At 52.8% G+C, this 12655-nt stretch overlaps 1 protein-coding gene across 2 annotated transcripts in view; it reads left to right on the forward strand.

Annotated features, from left to right (window-relative positions):
• KIAA1671 (KIAA1671 ortholog) overlaps nt 1-12655 on the forward strand; it is a 185251-nt gene that overhangs the window by 28007 nt on the left and 144589 nt on the right. Inside the window, exon 3 of one of the 2 annotated variants that reach the window (XM_035017236.1) lies at nt 12363-12467. In XM_035017236.1, coding sequence (XP_034873127.1) covers nt 12363-12467 — 105 coding nt within the window. Of the gene's footprint in view, nt 1-12295; nt 12468-12655 lie in introns of those variants that run through there. The other variant, XM_035017237.1, reaches the window with a different exon arrangement.

Below are 12655 nucleotides of genomic sequence, written 5' to 3' on the forward strand. Positions count from 1 at the left end.
CTCTGCTTTACAAGTGGGGAAACGGAGGCACGGGGCGGGGGAGTGATTTTTTTCTGAAGCTGAGCCTGAATCTGAGCCTGACCTCACAGCCTCTGAACCCTGAGTCGTGTTCGTCTTCGCTCCACTCGCCCAGGGCAGGAGGGGGATATGCACGGCTGGCCCTGCCCTGCCCAGCCCGGTCCCGTCTGTGGGTCCCAGGACAGTCGAGACCCCCGCCGCAGCTCCAGTCCCAGAATTGGTAGTGCGCTTGTTATTTTTAGGGTATCTCTGTTCCAAACCCCCTCAATGGAAAGGTTTCTCATTCCTGCTTCATGTGATCCTTTGGGAAGAAAGTCACTATTCATGGCAGTTCTTCAAAACTAGTCTTCGGGGCGATTGAACTCAAATGGGCATTGCAGGCAGGCATCAGACCCGAAGACAGAAGTAAAGAGGAAGGGAGCCACTCCGCACTGGGTACTGTGCTGGGGCCTTCCAGGTCCGGCTGGTTTTGGCATCATTCTCCGCATTCCACAGGCAAGAAAACTGAGGCTCGGGGAGGGGAATTGACTTATAAGGCCTTGCAACTAGTAAGCGTAGAATTGGGATTTGAACCCAGGTCTCTCTGACTCCCTGCACTTTGGGCTGGTGTTGGATTAGTAGGCCCAGCATGCTCACTGCTTCTGCATTGGTGGGGGTGGGTTGAAATGATGTTTTTCTGGGATCCCTTTGGCTGTGATTCCCCCTGACTTCATGTTGGGGGTGGGGTTTATGCTCTTCCTCCCTTGTATGTGGATGGTCTCAAGTCACACTGTCTTTCCTCTTTATCCCCCCTGTCACCTACTGGGTCCAGACCACCCCCCATCTCCCACCCAGGAGGCCGCAGGCTGCTACTTTTTGGTCCCCGGCCTCCACTCTTGCCCTCCATAATTTATTCTCCACTGGGTGCCCTGAGGGAGCTTCTAGAAGGGTCACTAAAGTCCTCTAGTGACTTTCTGTCCCACATAGGAGTGGACCCATGCTCCTTTCTGGAGAGGCTCTGCCTGACACTGATTTTCAAAATGACCTTTCTTACCTGGCCCTCCCTCCCGGGCCCTCTTTCTGGAACACTCTTTCCCTGGCTGTTTGCATGGCAAGCTCATTTAGATCTTAGCTCAGTTGTCACCTCCTCAGAGAGTCCTTCTCATTTCCCCCCCGCCCCACCACCCCAGGCTAGAGTTGCTCCCCCAACCCCTGAATCTTATCACATAACCCTGTGGCTATATCCCCAGTGGTTAGAGCTGTGTCCAGCACATAGTAGGTGCTTAATTAATGCATATATGTTAGATGAATGGTCCTCGTGAGGGACCATCCATGTCCCTGGGAAACTCACGTCCCCTCTCAGAGCTCAGTCTCCTTGTAATTTGGACTGTGTGGTCTTTAAGATGGAAGATTCTGGGCTCCCAGGCCCCAGGAATTCAGGGCTGGTCAGGGCTCTTGGGGGATGCACTGGCCCAAGGCAAGAGTGTGGGAGGAGGGCTGACCCTGAGCCACAGGAAAGGGAGGGTCCCTGGGTGGAGAAGAAACTATTTGGGATGAGTTCCCGAGGCTTAGAAAGAGTTCCAGAGCCCCCCTGCCCACGGGGCCCCCTGTGAAAACCCTTGCTGTTGTCCTAGCTGCGGTGTTGGTGCTGGGAGGGTGCGCAGGGTGAATGACCACCCGCCAGGGCCCTCTGCCAAACGGGTTTATTTGAGATTTGAACAAAAAAAGGGCTGTCCTCAGAAAAGCACAGCTCCAGAAACCTCGTTGGGATTTTGCTATCTGGACAGGAGGTGGCAGGGAACTTTTCTCACTCTTTGCTAAACATTAAAAAATTTTTTCGGATAGAACATTGTAAATGCCAAAGAGCAGGAAGAAGAAATAATATCCAGGAGCCCATCGCCATTGGGACAAGGGCCGTGAAATTTTGGCAGGGGGATTTTTGTATTTTTGAGGGCGCATTTGTTTCTCATATAAATGGATTGTGCTGGTTATAATTACTACTATTATTATGATTATTATTATTACTTTTTTTTGTTTTTGGAAAACCCCAGATCTATACAGCTTTGCAGCTTTCTATTTTTCACTTACCATGATGCCATGAACTGGTTTCTCCCATAACCAGTGTCTGTAAATTTCATTTGGGACAAGTGCATAAAATTGTTGCAGTCGAATACTATAGTCTGCTTAACCAATCCCCAGGGGCTGGACATTTAGATTATTTCACATTTCTTCTATCTCTAGAGGCTCATGCACCTGGTACCCTCTGGCCCTGGGGTGCTGTGAACTTTCGGTTCCCCCAAGGGCCTCCCGCCTCAGGACCTTTGCATAGGCTGTTCCTGCGGTCGCGCTCTCTATTGGACCTTCTTGATGTGCTTCTTTCCCTCTCATCAGTTTGTATTGACACCTGTCTTGGGTTTTTTTCTCTTTGAGGTCTGCCTGTATGCCCCCACCCCTGACTGTGAGGCACCTGAGGACAGGGGTGCTACTGCATGCCATTCCTTGCTGCCTCTGGAGGATCTGGTGGGGGGGGCAGGGAGACTATTAGTGTCATGCTTCCCACATGGTCATTCTTGAGCTGTAAACGTGGCGCCTTGGCTTCTTTTTTTGGCTTTTAATTGGTTGATTTGGGGGTGAATACATTTTATGATAGGGGTAGGAAATACGTTTTTATTTTGGCCCCCCGAGCATGAGGTAAAGATGGAGGTGACCCCCACAGACACATGACGCCTCATCCGATCCTCCCTTGACATACCACACACATATGGCCCCACATGATCATGGCGGTTACCATGGAGACCCAGAGATGTCATTGTCGCCTCAGTCATAATAAGAGGTGCTCTTGGTTGAACATTTAGTGCCAGGCACTGTGCTAGTGCTTTTCAGGAATAGACTCATTTCATCCTCAGAGGTGCTATTATTATCCTTATATTACAGATGAGGCAGCTGGGCACAGAGAGGTATCGTAATTTGCCCAGGATCACACAGGATATAAACCCAGGCAGGATGGTTCCAGAGTCCATGCTCTTAACTACAGCCCTGCCCCATCACATGACCACTCACACACACACACACACACACACACACACACCTCTCTCTGGGCACACAAACACTCAGACCCACAACTGCATACCTAGCTGGCAAGCCCCCACGACTGCCCCTCCCCCCACCCACCCCCTCCCCTTCCTGCACACCCATCAGGACACACAGACCCACTGCCGCCCCGCACACTGCTCCCCGCCTGCCCAGGCACAGCTGACCAGTGAAGCTTTATGCCGCTCACTGCCGCACCAGCCTTGTCCCCAGGCATCCCCCACACAGCCTGGTTCGCCCTCCTAATATACACAGGCATCTGGTAGCCCCCCAACCACCTGGAAACTTGAACAGGCCCACCCGTTCACGTGTGCGGGACAGGTGCAGCGTTGGGGGGGGGGGCGCATCAGGCTGAGCCTGCGGGACTGCGGCCTCCAGCCTGGCCCCAGGGTGCACGGGCCACCTCTGGTGTCAGCAGGCGTGGCTCACACCCTGGCCTTGCCCTTCCTTGAGGGGGTGGAGTCGCAGCGGCCCTGTGGTGACTCGGCCTTGGGGGGGCAACGTCAGGTATGCTGGCCTCGGACTTCTGTGGTAGCCTGGATGCCGGCTCTTACCTCCTCCCCTGTGGGAAGGGCCCGGGGCTCAGTGGCGCTACCAGGCACCGTGCTGGGCCCTTTTCTGCCCAGGTGGGGAAACTGAGGCTCAGGACACACAGCTGAAGTCACAAGCCAGGACCACAGGCCTCCCCTTGGCCATTCGGTCACACCGCCTTGCTGCAGGGCTGGCCCAGGCAGGGCCTGTCTCTCAGGCTGGCTTTGGGGACCCATCCCTCCGTGTTTTCAGGATTGACCCCTCTCTTTATTCCTGCCGGTGACTCAGCCTTTTGGCCTCTGGAATTTGGCAAGATGCGTGGTCTTGGACAAGGCAGTTGATCTCTGTAAGTCTCAGTTTCCTGCTTTCTCAACAGTCACCTGTAGTCACTGGGTAATGGTGAGGAGTCCAGGCGGTAACCTCTGTCCAGAGCTGACGTGAGAGCTGGGGACAAGCACGGCGAGCCTGGCGGTGGGGTGGTTCCTTCCACCGGCGTGGGGAGGTCGGGACCCGGGTCTGCCCTGCCTCCTCTTGCCCGCTCCCATTTCCTCCCGTCCCCCGCTTGGCCTGGCCACACCGCATCAGCGTTCTCAGACGTGCGTCTGGTGGGCCCTCCCCTTCTCCGGAGCCGGCAGGACGTGATTCATGCCCGCATGGCAGACGTCACCCTGGGCATAACTGACCGCGCCCGCCGCTGATCTCCTGAGAGGCCGTCTTTGGGCTTTAGGGGTATTGCCAGTGGGGTGGGGGCAGGGGCCGGGCCTGGGACCCTGACACAACTGAGGGGTGCACCCCTAAAGAGCTGGACTCGCTAAGGGTGCCCGTGCTCGGGTCTCTGCCGGGAGGCAGGAGTCCTAGCCCGCAGGGTTCATGTCGTGGCCGTAGGCTCCGGGCTTTCAGCCGGGGACACGATCTCAGGGTGAGGGGCGCCCCTAACCGTGTGCTCAGAGAATCTCGTCTTCGGGATTCCTGACTCGTGTCTCCCCTGCTGCGCCCAAGCTGGCCCCGTCTTGTTCACAGCTGTGTCTTGGCTCCCAGTCCGGCGCCTGGTGCACGGTGGGAGAGCAGTAAACATGGGAGCAGTGTGTGAACGGTGCCAGGCGCTTTTACACGAATGTTCTCAGCAAATCTCTCAGCTGCTTTTGGAAGTAGACAGGTTCATTAGCCCCTGTGACAGGTGAGGAAGCCGAGGCTGAGGAAGACAAGAGGCTGGGCCGCGTTCCCAAAGGCAGCGTTTTGAATTTGAGCGTGTGTGCTGGGAGCTGCTCCAGGCAACTCTGCCTCCAGCTCAGACGCCCCCTTGCCAGGTGCTGGTCTCGAAGCGGCTCTCCCGGCCTCTCCCTCTCCCTGGCTTGAAGCCAGCCGTTCTCACCCGACGCCCAGGATGGAGGATGTGACATATGAGACGCCCTCCCCCCGGGACTGGGGCACTTGGGGAGGCTCCTGGCAGGCAGAAGGCAACTCCACCCTCTCCCACTCGGGAAAGCAGATCCGAGTGCAGGGGAGGCAGGGAGAGGAAGGTGATTCTGCGAGAGCCCCAAATGCACTCCCCTGGCAGCTTCAGAGCCTTACAAGATCTGCCCACACCCCCTTCTCCAGACTCAGGCCGTGCCACTTTCTCCCACTCCGCCCTAGCCCTGCTAGCAGAAATTTCTGTTCCTGAGCTCTTTTCTGACTCTGGACCTCTTGGTCTTCCCTTGGCTGGCTCCCTCTGGTCCTTTAGATCATGCTGCTGAAATGTCACCTCCTCCAGGAAGCCTTTTTTGATCACCTAGGCCAACTGTGATTGCCATCAGAGACCCCATTCCCATCACCTCCCTTGCCACATGCTGCCATCTTTGTCCTGGGCTGTTGGCTTCCCCATTCCCTGTCCTTTTTACTTCCTAACTCCAGACTCTGTGTAAATGGTGACCCCGACTTTTGAGTTCTTCACTGTGGCCCCATCACCAAGCAGTGGGTCTGGTTCATATTGGGTCAATACATTCTTCTTTTTTTTTTTTTTTTTAAAGATTTTATTTATTTATTTGAGAGAGAGAGAATGAGAGAGAGCACATGAGAAGGGGGGAAGGTCAGAGGGAGAAGCAGACTCCCCGCCGAGCAGGGAGCCCGATGCGGGACTCGATCCCGGGACTCCAGGATCATGACCTGAGCCGAAGGCAGTCGCCTAACCAACTGAGCCACCCAGGCGCCCGGGTCAATACATTCTTTGAAGAAATTGTGAGAAGAGCAACTTTTAAAAAGTCAGCCAGTGGAAACAGTGGAACCTCACATGGTCTTGGTCAGCAGTCAGGGGCTGTGGACCCATTTCACGATGGGGTATGTCGCACCGTTGTGTCAGACGCCTTAGGGGAGAACGGGTGTTCTGAGCAGGTCCCATCTCTTATGAGTCCGATTCTAGGAATGCGGGTGTCTTAAGTCGGGCTCCCCCAGAAGCAGAGCCGGAGTCAGGGTTGCAAGGGCAGGTGGCTTATTTGGGTGGTGGTACACCATTAGGATATGCTAATGAGCAGGTTCCCCCTGGGGGCAGCTGGGGACCTTGGGGAGACTGTCGAACACGCCCCTGGGTTGTCACACCACCCGTAGGAAGTTGTCCACCTGCGCCGAGCGGATTTGGGTGAGGCTCCAGGAGCATCTGCCGGCAGGCATGGCGTGGCCAGAGGGCGACTGTGGCTCATGGGAAGCACAGTGTGTGCTCAGAGGCTGTGACCAGGAGAGACCACTGGTTCCTGCTTCTGCCCCGGGTCTGGGGCTGTTTGCACAAAGTGGCCGCTTTGGGCATAAAACGATCTTTGACCCAGAGAGGTCCTTTTCGTGGGTTCACTTTCTGCTCTATGATAAGAGTGCCTGTATACGGAGCGCCTGCTGTATACACTTTCCAGGTGTCTTTGCTTCCCTGTATTTTTCACGACATTGCACAAAGCCTGTCCCTCCTGCTTCCCGCTGCTTTCTTGCACCTGCGCAGAAGTCCAGGGGTCTAACTCCGCAGGCTCCCACCTCGTCCCAGTCTAAATGAGTAATTTTTTTTTTTTTAAAGATTTTATTTATTTATTTGACGGAGAGAGACACAGTGAGAGAGGGAACACAAGCAGGAGGGGGAGGGAGAGGGAGAAGCAGGCTTCCCGCAGAGCAGGGAGCCCGATGCGGGGCTCGATCCCAGGACCCTGGGATCATGACCTGAGCCGAAGGCAGACGCTTAACTACTGAGCCACCCAGGCGCCCCTAAATGAGTAATTTTAATACTGTGGATGAGGACAGTCGTTGACACATGTGGTGACCACAGACATTGTGCAAATAAGCACTTTGCACGTGTAATCTCAATTAATCCCCACAAAAGCATGTGGAGTACATACCCTCGGTTGCATTTTATAGGTGAGGAAGCCGAGGCTCAGAGAAGTGTAGCGACTGGCCCAGGGTCACACAGCTAGTAGAGGTTGAGATGCGATTGGATGCCGAGCTGGTTGACTCCGGAAGTCCAGCTCTGAACGGTCATACAAAAGGCCACAGACAGGGCAAGGAGACCGGGGAGCTCCTGGCCGCCAGTCCTGCATGCTATCCCCCAAACACGGCACCCTCTGAGCTCTTAATAACTGGTGATTACGCTGGGCAAAGTAGGGTCTGGGAGAACGGAGAGCAGGTGGTGTTTATCCGAATTTAGGAGATTGTATAGTGTTTTCTGTAACCTGGTCTGGTAAGTTGGCTTCTGGGGAGGGGCTCACAATGACTCATGGGGAATCCTCCCCCCCCCTCCCCGTGGCCCAGGTGGCTGTTCTAGGAGCTGAAGTTTGGGCAGGATATCTTGGTGGAGGGCACTCTCTAGATTCTAAGACATTTTAGAGCTTTGCTCTTGGTGGCTGGAAAGCAAGGATGTCCGGATGGGGTCCTTCTGCGTATCTTCTAGAGATAAGAATAAAGGGCTTTGGGAGGTGAGGGTAGAGCCTCTCCTGCACCCTGGCGCATGCGTGCACGCACACACACCTACCTTATGGATGTCGCCTCTCTTTACGGCTGGGCTCCTGGCATGTCTGGAGGTCATCTCTGGTGTCCTTCTCCTGGACACCAGGCAGAGCCTTGGGCTCTGTCTCAGGTAGGGGTCCCAAGAAGCAGAGCTGGAAGTGTGCATTGACTGGGGCTGAGCTCCCAGAAGGAGGGAGTGAGCGAGGCAGGAGGGGGCAGAAGAGGGGGGTATGATCTCAGCCAGGTTTAGCTTTAGCCTGGTTCCCCCGGGGAGCTCTGGAGCCACAGAACAAATCCTGCCTGGAGGCAAGGGTAAGCAGCCTTGTGTGTCCCATTTAAGTCTGTCATTGGCTTATGGATGCCCTGGTTCGTGGGGGGCTTACAGGCAGGGATGGGGGTCATGGGCCAGCCTGTTGGAGGATGGCCCTGGACAAGGGCGTACCTTGAACTGTTAGCAGACCACCCTCACAGTAGATGGGGGAAGGGTGCAGCACCAGGAGAGGGGATCTGGTAGCAGGAGGGTACAACAATGTCTCCTGGAGGTTCTCTGCTGGATATGTCCCTAACTGGCTGTGTGACTTTATATAAGCCGCTTACCCTCTCTGGGCCCAAATTTCACCTTCTGTACACCAAGGTGGTTGCACAGGATCACTGTTTACTCCATCGCATTCTTATTCTCCCTCAAATCACTCATTTTCTCATTCAGACATCCATGTGTTTCAGCAAATATTTATCGTGTACCTATTTGTGCCAGGCGCCTTGCTAGGCTCTGGTGATAAAACAGGGAGCGCAACAGACGGATCTTTGCCCTCAGGGGGCAAGGCAGACAAATAAACAGGCTTAAAACAGAGAGGTCAATGTCACAAAGAAGCAGAGAGTTGTGGGAATCCTATCTGGGGCGGGGGTGGGAGTGTCGGGGAAGGCTTCCTGGAGGAAGGGGCATCTTATCAGGAAGCTGTTTCTCTGTTTGCGCATGTGGGTACTGACAGCACTCAGGAAGAAGGGAAGGTGATCGGTAAATCCCCGCGGGTCTCTTTCCCTTCGGAGGGTGGCTTTCTTTCTAGATCCTGATTCCCTCCAAGTCAAAGCAAACTGTTTCTAGAATGAGTGAGTTTAGAGCCAGGAGAGAAGGTGGGGAGGAGTTGGCAAGAGATGAAGTCTCTGGGGGTGTACAGGGGCAGATTGCGCAGAGCTGTGGTGAGGGGTGTGGCTTTATTTGGTGAGCACCTGCAGGCCCCTGGAAGTTTTAGGCTTTGTTTTCTTAGGCATAACTTATATTTAAACTGGATACATGTTTACATGTTTATAACTTGTAACCACCACTCCTATCAAGATATAGAAGTTTCTGGGCCCCCAGAATGCTCCCTTATACCCCTTTTAGTCAACAATCCTCAAAGGTTATTTTTGCTGTTCTCCCTTCAGTCGCCGTGGGGAGGCTTTGCATATTTCCTGAACTTCATATAAGTGCACTGGGTCACACATACCCTTTCAGCTTCTGCTTGTTTTGCTCACCATAATGTCTGTGATATTTATCCATGTTCTGCATGTCACAGTAGTATGTGGGTTTTTTTCATTGCTGTATTATATTCCACTCTATGAATATGCCAGAGTTTATTTATCCAGTCTACTGTGGATGGACAGTTAGGTGGTTTCCAGGTTTGGGATATTATGAATGAAGCAGCTGTGAGCATCCGTGTATGCGTCCTCTGTGGACCGGGTGCTCATTTCTGTTGGGTGTGTACCCAGCAGGGGGTTAGGTGCAGATCGGCTTTGGTGGACTCTACCAAAGTGTTTGTGCCAGTTTAAAACTGGTTCCACTTCTGCATCCTTGAAAGCGCTTGCTAATGTCAGTCTTGTCATTTTAGCCGTTATGGTAGATGTGGGATAGTATTTCATTGTATGGTTTTGCTTCCCCAATGGTCAGTGAAGATGAGCATCTTCTCATGTGCTTACTGGTCATTTGGAGACCTTTTTCTGTGTGTGTGTGTGTGTGTTCACATGTGTATTTGTGTATTGTGAAGTGGTCGTTTAAGCCTTCTGTCCTTAAAAACCAGCCAACCAGCCAACCAGATTGCAGGTCCAAGTGGCTGATAGTTTTCAGATCATGCCTGCTGTGTCATCCTGTGGACAGGTAACACAGGATTCCTGTAGCTGGGAGAACCTTCATTTATAGAACCCTTGGGCCAAAGCAATTTCTGTGTCATATAAATAAGTACAGGCTTGTATATTATAAAAGCATATAATGCATATAGTAACATATGCCACTATATTATATATAATATATATAAGCAATGCATACTTATATATAGTTTTATATATAAGTTTTTATATATACATAAAAATTACATTATGAATCAGGAACACCGGGTTCTAGTTGGAATTCTGACTGGCTTGTATCCCACCTCTGGGTTAGGAAAATCATTCTCCTCTCTGGCACAGACACACCTGGGATCACCTCTTTCCCATTTTCCTGTGCTAAAAATCAAGCAGGCTCTTCTCATTTCTGGACTCCGTGTTTGGTAAGGTGCCATGGTTTAATGATCCAGGAAGGAAATCACTTCCGAGTTTTTTCCCAAGCACCTAGGGAGTGCTTGGCAATTTGGTTGGGGTGGGGGTGCTGTTCCTGTTACCATTGGCCACCACCGGGCAAGGCAGGGATGCTGAACACCGTTGGGTGCTTCTGGGGTTGGGTTCCCCGCTGAGGCAGGGGTGTGAGCATGATTGTGGTTCTTTGGGGGGGATACCTGTGGAGATGAGACAGGAAAGGCAAGGAGCCTCACACAGGGCATGTGATCAAGACTACAGAATCTCAGAGTTTTCCCCCCAGAGAAGGGAGGGAGCTGGGGTATTGATACACCTGTTCCCTCGGTCCTTGGTGGGGGGCTGTCTTTCGGAGGCGGGCATTGACTTGCTGGCACTTCCGGGCTGTGCTGCCTGCTGGCCAGGTGAGCCCCCGTGACCAGAAACCAAGCCCTGAGCCAGAGAATTGCAGGCACCTTCTGTAGGCAGCCCTCTGCATCCAAGGCTGTGTGCAGAAGCAGTTGAAGGTGAAGGTGTGTTCTGCACCCTCCTTGAGAAACTCTTGGGCCCTCTGACATTCGTATGGTCAGCAACTCAGTCTCTTTCATTTTGTGCTTTCAGTTACGCAGTGTTTCTTGAACTTGCCTGGCTTCTCTTGCATACACACTGGTTCTTCTCAGAAGGAAGGAAGAGCGTGGGCTTCCTCATCAGTCCTTGAGTCTCAGTTTGCTCATCTGTAAAATGGAGGGTGAAATGCTCCCTGCCCCAGAGGTTGCTGGGAGAAATGAGTGTTTGTGGAGTGTTTCCCAGGGACCCAGCCACACAGTCAGTCAATAGAAACTACTGTGTTCTTATTTTCATTGTATGAAATGTAGAAATTGCAACCAAAAGAGTTTCTCTGAAACTCTTTGTAGCTGCCTTCGGCTGAAAGTGTGAAAGAGTTGATTGTACTCATTATAACTCATTATGTATGTCACTCAGTGACTCTTAGAGAATTCCTTGTAAGTGGTGGACGTTACCTTAGAAATGGAACCGTGTTACCCTAACGTCTTTATCTGGTCATCCTGGCCCCGTTGGTAGAGATTTTCCTAGTGCCCCGTGTGCCAGTGAATAAAGAGGATGGATCTGGGGGCTCGAGGGGCCCGCGGTCCATCACCAGAACGTGTGGCATTCCTCAGTCTAAACCACAAATGCTCCGGGTCTGTAATGAGTCATTCTGTGAAGAAAAACCTTTGATTAACCAAGGCCTCTCCTCCACCCTCCTTGTGGCGCACCCGGCGTTTAAGGCCGAGGGACAAGGAGGTCAAAATAAACTGTTCTCAGTGATGCTAAAGGTCGCGAGTCCTTACAGCGGGTGAGTGATTTGTGGTCCAGTTAAAAAAAAAAAGGGTTGGGCCCAGGGTGGGGGCAGTCAGTCATTGAGACAAGGCTGAGGATGAGGTTAGCTCCGGGGACTGAGTGCCAGGTTGCCCCCAGGTCTCACCCTCTCTGAGCCTCACTTGATGCAACTGGATATCGGGATTGTATGGCGCTGTCCGTGCCATCCACTAAGGTCCCTGGTCTCCCCAGCCTGTTGAGCACTTAAAACCGGCCCTAGCGTGACTGAAGCGTTGAGTTCAAAATTGTCTTTCATTTTAACGAACTGAAGTGTAAATGTTAGTCGCCACATGGCAAGTGTAGACCTAGGAACAACCCAAAGAACTTCATGGAGGCCTGAGCTTTGGGGTTCTTCAGGCAGCCACTCGGCTGCATGCTGCCTCCTCCAGGAAGCCCTCCCCTCCCTTTCTCCTCAGCCAAGTTGAGCTCTGTATGAGTCTCCTGTGGCCGCTATAACAAATGGCCACAGTTCAGTGGCTGCAGCAAGTTTATTACCTTACAATTCTGGAGGTCAGAAGTCTAGTATGGGTTGTCAGAGGTGCATTCTTTCTGGAGGCTCTTTCCTCGCCTCTTCTAGCTTCCAGAAGCTGCTGCATCCTGGGCTTGTGGTCCTGCATCACCTTGACCTTTTTTTTTTTTTTTTTTTTTTTTTTAAGATTTCATTTATTCATTTGACAGAGAGCACAGGCAGGGGGAGCAGCAGAGGGAGATGGAAAAGCAGGCTCCCCAGAGAGCAGGGACAGCCCGACACAGGACTCAATCGCAGGACCCCGGGACCATGACCCAAGCCGAAGGCAGTTGCCCAACCAACTGAGCCACCCAGGCGCCCCCGATCTGTTTTTTTCATCACATTTTCTCTCTCTGACACTGACCTTCTTGCCTCCCTCTTACAGGGACCCTTGTGATGACACAGGAACCATCCAGATAATCCAGGGTAACCTTCCCCATCTCAAGAGCCTTCATTTGGCCGCACCTGCAAAGTCCCTCCTGCTGGTAAGGTAACAGATTCATTGGTTTTGGGGGTTGGGGCCTGGATGTCTTTGGGGGGCATTATTTGTCTACTGTAAGCTCTTTATCCCATGGGCCTCAGTCTCACGTCAGTGTCTGGGACCACATCAGCTTCCCCCATTAGACTGCGCTTCAAGAAAAAGTGTGTTCTGCTCCCCAGTGTTGCCTAGAAACCTGC

Source organism: Mirounga leonina, unplaced genomic scaffold, assembly GCF_011800145.1.
Source record: "Mirounga leonina isolate KUSES-001 unplaced genomic scaffold, KU_Mleo_1.0 Mir_171, whole genome shotgun sequence".
Classification (NCBI taxonomy): domain Eukaryota; kingdom Metazoa; phylum Chordata; class Mammalia; order Carnivora; family Phocidae; genus Mirounga; species Mirounga leonina.